At 40.5% G+C, this 7,920-nt stretch overlaps 1 protein-coding gene across 1 annotated transcript; it reads right to left on the bottom strand.

Annotated features, from left to right (window-relative positions):
* Positions 1 to 4,762: 4,762 nt before the first annotated feature.
* On the bottom strand, positions 4,763 to 5,695 carry LOC138093102 (olfactory receptor 5AR1). Its single transcript, XM_068989208.1, has one exon. The coding sequence runs from the start codon at positions 5,693 to 5,695 to the stop codon at positions 4,763 to 4,765; it is 933 nt and encodes a 310-aa protein (XP_068845309.1).
* Positions 5,696 to 7,920: the final 2,225 nt, after the last annotated feature.

Genomic DNA, 7,920 nt, shown 5'->3' with positions numbered 1-7,920 from the left:
TGTTGAGCTTTTTCACTCTCCTCTTTCACTTTCATCAAGAGGCTTTTTAGTTCCTCTTCATTTTCTGCCGTAAGAGTGGTGTCATCTGCATATCTGAGGTTATTAATGTTTCTCCTGACAACCTTGATTCCAGCTTGTGCTTCCTCCAGCCCAGAGTTTCTTATGATGTACTCTGCATATAAGTTAAATAAGCAGGGTGACAATATACAGCCTTGATGTACTCCTTTTCCTATTTGGAACCAGTCTGTTGTTCCATGTCCAGTCTTAACTGTTGCTTCCTGACCTGCATATATGTTTCTCAAGAGGCATGTCAAGTGGTCTGGTATTCCCATCTCTTTCAGAATTTTCCACAGTTTATTGTGATCCACACAATCAAAGGCTTTGGCATAGTCAGTAAAGCAGAAATAGATGTTTTTTTGGAACTCTTGCTTTTTCGATTATTCAGCAGATGTTGGCAATTTGATCTCTGGTTCCTCTACCTTTTCTTTTCTTTCTTTCTTTTTTTTTTTTTTACTTTATTTTAATTTAAAATACTGTATTTTTTTGCAATACATCAACATGAGTCCACCACAAGTGTACACGTGTTCCCAATCCTGAACCCCCCTCCCATCTCCCGCCCCATACCATCTCTCTTGAACATCAGGAAGTTCATGGTTCACATATTGCTGAAGACTGGCTTGGAGAATTTTGAGCATTACTTTACTAGCGTGTGAGATCAGTGCAATTGTGCGGTAGTTTGAGCATTCTTTGGCATTGCCTTTCTTTGGGATTGGAATGAAAACTGACCTTTTTCAGTCCTGGGGCCCCTGCTGAGTTTTCTAAATTTGCTGGCATATTGAGTGCAGCACTTTCACAGCATCATCTTTCAGGATTTGAAATAGCTCAACTGGAATTCCATCACCTCCACTAGCTTTGTTTGTAATGATGCTTTCTAAGGCCCACTTGACTTGCATTCCAGGATGTCTGGCTCTAGGTGAGTGATCACACCATGTTGATTATCTGGGTCATGAAGATCTGTTTTATACAGTCCTTCCATGTATTCTTGCCACCTCTTCTTAATATCTTCAGCTTCTGTTAGGTCCATACCATTTCTGTCCTTTCTCGAGCCCATCTTTGCATGAAATGTTCCCTTGGTATCTCTAATTTTCTTGAAGAGATCTCTAGTCTTTCCCTTTCTGTTGTTTTCCTTTATTTCTTTGCTTTGATAGCTGAGGAAGTCTTTCTTATCTCTCCTTGCTATTCTTTGGAACTCTGCATTCACATGCTTATATCTTTCCTTTTCTCCTTTGCCTTTCATTTCTCTTCTTTTCACAGCTATTTGTAAGGTCTCCCCAGACAGCCATTTTGCTTTTTTGCATTTCTTTTCCATGGGGATGGTCTAGAACCCTGTCTCCTGTACAATGTGACGAACCTCCGTCCATAGTTCATCAGGCATTCTATCTATCAGATCTAATTTCTAGATATGTTTCTCACTTCCACCGTATAATCATAAGGAATTTGATTTAGGTCATACTTGAATGGTCTAGTGGTTTTCCCTACTTTCTTCAATTTGAGTCTGAATTTGGCAATAAGGAGTTCATGATCTGAGCCACAGTCAGCTCCTGGTCTTGTTTTCTTTCTTGTTTACTATTCTTCTTTTTTTTTAAATTATGACATATACTACTTGGTTTGTAGTCAATGGGAAAGGAAATCCCAATTTTTTTATTTTTCACATAGCATATAGGATTATTCATTGTATTATTAAATATAAAAAATATAAAAACAAAAATACTCAAAACAGAAGGCTAAATCTCTGGCCTGTTTCAGGACTGCCAACACTGCTGCTGCTGCTAAGTCGCTTCAATCATGTCCGATTCTTTGTGACCCCATAGACAGCAGCCAGCCAGTCTCCTCTGTCCCTTGGATTTTCCAGGCAAGAATACTGGAGTGGGTTGCCATTTCGTTCTCCTCCCAAATATACATCTGTCTATTAACCCCTATAGTTTCCTCCATAATGTGACAACAGGGATATTTTAATAACGCATGATGTGATTGAGTGATTTTGAACCAGATCAATTTCAACTCATATATAATGACATCCATTAGAATTACTGGTAAATTCTGAGGCTTCTATCCCTAAAACTCTCTGATGCTTTTCATGATGAGTGTGGATGCTCTGTACTTTAAGGCAACCATTGTGTTTCCCTGACCTTTCACTATATTGGACTGGAGGAAGGGCTGAGATAGAAACAGTTCAAGTATTTGAAATGGATCATATGGAATTTCAACATATCTGAGAAAAACTTAGGTGTCCTTAAATCCCAGTTTCTGTATTTACCCGATCCTGATGCTAGCACTCTTGCTTTCTAATTCAAGATTTGTAAGTTTCCTAGGTGCTCAGTCACTCAGTTGTGACCCCCATGGACTACAGCCACCAGGCTCCTCTGTCCATGGAATTCTCCAAGCAAGAATACTGGAGTGGGTTGCCATTTCCTTCTCTACTTCCCAGGTGGCACAGTGGTAAAAAAAGAATCTGCCTGCAATTCAGGCGATGCAAGAGATGGGGGTTCGATCCCTGTGTTGGGAAGATCCTCTGGAGTAGGAAATGGCAACCTACTACAGTATTGTTGCTGAGATAACTCCATGGATGCAGGAACCTGGAGGGCTACAGTCCATGGAATCACAAAGAATTGGACACACGTGTGCACCCACACCATAACATTGAGAACATGCAAAGAGAAGTTAAATCCTCCTCTATCGTCAGTCACTGATATGTCAGAGTTAATGGAACTATTCTTTCATAAGGGCCTTGGGATGATGGTGGAAAACATGAAGACTCTTGGCGTCCTTGCATTGTTGTTCAGTTGCTCAGTTGTGTCCAACCCTTTGCAACCCCATGGACTGCAGTGTGCCAGGCTTCCCTGTCCTTCACTGACTCCCAAAGTTTGCTCAAACTTATGTCCGTTGGGTTGATGATGCCATGCAACCATCTCACCCTGCCACCTCCTTCTCCTCCTTCCCTAGAGTTTACTTGCAATTAGAAGAGAGGGAAAGGAAGGCAGAGGAGAAATTAAGGATGAGAGCTGGACAGCCAATCCTATAGACATTACAGTCTTGCTAAAAGCCTTAGGGATTGATCCAAACTGTACCCTAGAGCTTCTCTGAGGACTGAAAGGATGTAAATATGTGAAGTTGACCAAACTCAGATGTCTACTCTTTTCAATATTAAGAAGATGATGCCAAGTAACCATCTCACCCTGTCACCCCCTTCTCCTCCTGCCCTCAATCTTTCCCTTTGCATAGCTCCTGATTTTGTTGGTGGCAGGAGTCTCAGAGAGAAAACATGATAAACTCTCTCTGGAAGCACAGAAAACCCCTGTCCTTGGCACATGTGTGTTTCATGTTTGTATCCTCCAGAGGCACATATCTAGCATTTATAAGGTTTTGCTGAATATATGAGTAAAAGGATCCTGGGATGAGTTAAGTCATCATTTATATCAGCCTGATTCCTCATGTATTTAGCTAAGTTTTCTCTGATTTCCTTTCACAGTAGAGAAATTTTCAACATATGAATCTATCATTCTTCATGATTCTGAAAAAAAATATTCTTTAGAGCAACTGGTTATTTATTTCCTCTTTCATGTCCTATCTCCATTTCGAATCAACCTGTGAGCCAATTTTAAAAATAAGACCAAACAAACAAACAAAAAACCATGTATGTCAGCAGGTAATGTGAGGGAGGGGTAAATTGGAAGATTGGGATTGACATATATACTGCTGATGCTAAGTCACTTCAGTCATGTCCTATTCTGTGTGACTCCATAGATGGCAGCCCACCAAGCTCCTCTGTCCCTGGGATTTTTCAGGCAAGAGTACTGGAGTGGGTTGCCATGTCCTTCTCCAACACATGAAAGTGAAAAGTGAAAGTGAAGTTGCTCAGTCATGTCTGACTCTTCGCAACGTCATGGACCGCAGCCTACCAGGCTCCTCCGTCCATGGGATTCTCCAGGCAAGAGTTCTGGAGTGGGTTGCCATTGCCTTCTCCGGACATACACACTACAATATATAAAATAGAAAATTAGTAAGGACCTGCTGGATAGCATAGGGAAGTCTATTCAGTACTCTGTAATGACCTATATGGAAAAGAATCTAAAAAAGAGTGGATATATGTATATCAAATTCATTTTAATGTACACCTGAAACTAATACAACATTGAAAAAGATCTATCTTCCAATAAGAATTTCAAAAAAAAGAAAAACCTAATGCATCTTTCTCAGCTTGACTTTCAAAAATATTAGTCTATCTTTTCTTCAGATCATAGAGTTAAATATTACTGAAAATCCTTAGGAATTTAGGATTGACTTGGAGAATATAATGTTTAGTAAATTAAGTCAGACAGAGAAAGACAAATACTGCATGATATCTCTTATATGAGGAATCTAACAAAACAAAACAAACTATTCAATATAGCAAATATACAAAATTAATAAGCTATAAGAATATCTTGTACAATACAAGGAACATAGGCAGTATTTTATAATAACTATAAGTGAAGCATAAGCTTCAAAAATTTTTGAATCAGTATACTGTACATGGAAACTTATACAAAATGGCACATCAACTATACCTCAATTTAAAAAAAAAATAGAAGATTGACTCAGCAAATAGTTGGTAACTTGTAGGGCTTAAGGTAAAGTTACTAGAATTTTTTATTTCCTGCCACATCCTTCTACCACTATTATTTACCTGTGTTAATATTTTTTTTCATTTTTATGATTAATATTATTGAGGTTTCTTTCCAATTATTTTCTTGAGAGCAGCTTTCACATCCTTGTTCCGTAAACTGTAGATCAAGGGATTCAACATGGGGATGATAACAGTGTAGAACACAGAGGCCCATTTGTCTTGATCCAGGGAGTAGCTGGATGTTGGCCTCAGGTACATAAACATGACTGTGCCATAAAAAAGTGTGACGCCAGTGAGGTGAGACCCGCAGGTGGAGAAAGCCTTGAGGCGGCCTTCAGCTGAGCGCATTCTGATAACTGCGATGAGGATGAAGGCATAGGAGATAAAGATGATGAGGATGGTGCTGAATTCAATGAAGCCACAGAAGCTGAAGAGCAAGATCTCGCTGATGTAGGTGTCCGAGCAAGAGAGGGCTAAGAGTGGTGGGATTTCACAGAAGAAGTGGTTGAGGATGTTGGAACCACAGTAACTCAGACTGAAAGTGAGGGCAGTGTGGGTGACTAAACTCACCAAACCAGCCAGGTAGGAGCCCAGCATGAGAGCCAAGCAGACTCGCTTGGACATGAGAGCGCTGTAGTGGAGGGGTCGACAGATGGCCACAAAGCGGTCGTAGGCCATGGCAGCAAGGACATAGCACTCAGCATCCACAAAGCCTACGAAGAACGCAAACTGGGTGGCACAGCTGGAGAAAGAGATGACTTTGCGCTTTGTTAGGAAGTCAGCCAGCATCCTGGGGGCAATGGCTGAGGAGTAGCCCAGGTCGACAAAAGAGAGGTTGCAGAGGAAAAAATACATGGGTGTGTGAAGCTGAGTGTCTGTTATGATCAGGATAATCATCCCAACATTCCCCACTACATTGACCAGGTAGACCAAGAGGAAGACTGCAAAAAAGATGATCTGCAGCTGAGGGTCTTGAGTGATGCCCATAAAGATAAACTCAGTCACCATTGAGTGGTTTTCTTTATCCATCTTTTCAGTTTTACGTAGGTCTGTATTTGGATTATTATTTGAGGTGATTCTTAAAAATCCTCCCAGTAATTAGATTCAGTGATCCACAGGGCAAATCAAATGACTTTGGTGAAGGTGATGGTCATGGGTTTCCTGCAGGAACTCAGTCAACATAGAAGATGTTAGCGTCTTAGGAATGGAAAATATTCTTCTCCAAAAACCTTGGTGTTCTGAGGTCATTTGCCACATAGTACCAAATGTTTAACCTGATTGGTGTGAATATATACCTAATTAATTAGTAAAGAATAGTTTTGAGTGCCCCTTCTTTCTAAAACAAAGCAGACAGCAGACTTTAACTCTCATTGCAGATAGACACAAAAACACACACAAAAAGATCCCAGGGTCTCAGGGTATAACACATCATACCACCTCACTCTCCACACACAAACACATACACAGAAAGTGAAATACTTGGAGCAGACGGTGAGCAATATAAGATTAAAGCAATGAATAATGATAATTTTTAAAAGGCCAGAATGCTAACTGTATGCCAGAATTTTCATTTCTTCCACACATTATGTTATTTCATCCTCATCACAGCTCTATGAAGTAGGTGCCAACATTATCTCCATCTTACATCTGAAAAGAGCAAGGCTAGATACTAAATAGCTTCCATACAATCAAGAGTCAGTAAGTAGCAGAGCTGACTCTGACTCTAGAATCTACTTCACTTTGTCATCTTCTGTGTATATGTGATTTGATGGAGGTTATAGATCTTTACTTTTTTGTGCCCACCTTTCTTTCTTTCCTGTCTTGCCCATTATTCATGGGCACGGAATTAGTTCATTGATTTCTCTGATCTTTAGAAGCACCCAGGATTTTGGCATGGAGCATAACAAGGATGAAGACACTGCTGTGTCTTTGGAAGAATTTATTGCCTAGCCAACAGCTTCAACTCAGAGTTAGATTCAAGGATTCCTCTCTTGGAAGAATAGGGAAAGTGTTATCCATCACTATGGACACGCAGGAGCATGTGTTGGTAAACTTTTTCTCTGTTTTTATGGACACCTGGTCCATTGAAGAATTCTAAGAAGGGAATAAGCAAGAATAAATCAATCTAAACCAAAATATGAACTTAGAAATAAGTAGCACCCTTGATCTAAACCTGAAAGAAGTCAGACTGAATCTACTCTATTTGGTTTATTGCTCAAGAAAGACAAGAATGTAGAGCGGTATAGTGCATCTTTCACTGGGGTGTGGTCATTCATAATGGGCTTCCCAGGTGGTGCTAGTGGTAAAGAACCTGCCTGTCAATGCAGGTAGATGTAAGAGGTCCGGGTTCAATTCCTGGGTCTGGAAGATCCCCTGGAGGAGGGCACGGCAGTCCACTACAGTGTCCTTTCCTAGAGAATCCCTTGCACAGAGGAGCCTGGCAGGGCGCAGCCCATGGGGCCACAGAGAATCAAACGACTGAGGTGGCTCAGCGCGCAGTATGCACACATTGATAATAAGCTAAGTCTTGGTGTGATTGATAGTAATACCCCCATCAACTAAATCAATTGTTTGAACTTGATGAATTGCTGTGAGATGCAGCTTCCTTATCTGCAAAATCCCCAATTCTAGCAGCTTAAATTCTGACTTAGAGCGAGACATCTGAAAGTCAAGCCCATGGTCTATATCTCTTTTGTAAACTTTAAGATGGCATGGACCTGAAGTCAAGGAAATCCATGCCCAAAGGAGCACTCAGTAGTGTAACACTCCACTCTGAACAGGTCGTATTTGTTTTTAGTCCCAAACACGCTGACATGGGACTAACTTGCATGGTTTTGTGTTTGTTTGTTTGTGTTTTACCTTTTGGGGAGAGGTCCAATGTCTCCCCTTCTCTTACTGAGTTATGCTGAACAAATATTCAGAGAAGAATCCGAAGATGAGCAATCACCCTCCTGCCGTCCCTGAGCCATCTCCTCATCCCACTTTTGCTCTATTTGCAGAAAGTATTTAAGTTTCAGAGTCATCACTTCTCCCAGAGGAAATATGATGAAATGGTTTTTGAACTCACAGGAGACTCAAAGATTTGATGAACTACTATTCCCCATGGAATTTCATTCTCTCTCCCTTCAACTTCAATGATAAAAGAAGGAAACACAAGGGAATTGTTTTCAGCCTCTCTAGTTGTGGTAACTGAGTCAATGATGAATGTAACCTGAACTGTTTTTACAACCCCTAAATTGCCTTCATGATATGAT

This window comes from Capricornis sumatraensis, chromosome 16, assembly GCF_032405125.1.
Source record: "Capricornis sumatraensis isolate serow.1 chromosome 16, serow.2, whole genome shotgun sequence".
In the NCBI taxonomy this organism is placed as follows: domain Eukaryota; kingdom Metazoa; phylum Chordata; class Mammalia; order Artiodactyla; family Bovidae; genus Capricornis; species Capricornis sumatraensis.
This window is presented reverse-complemented; position numbering and strand designations above follow the sequence as displayed.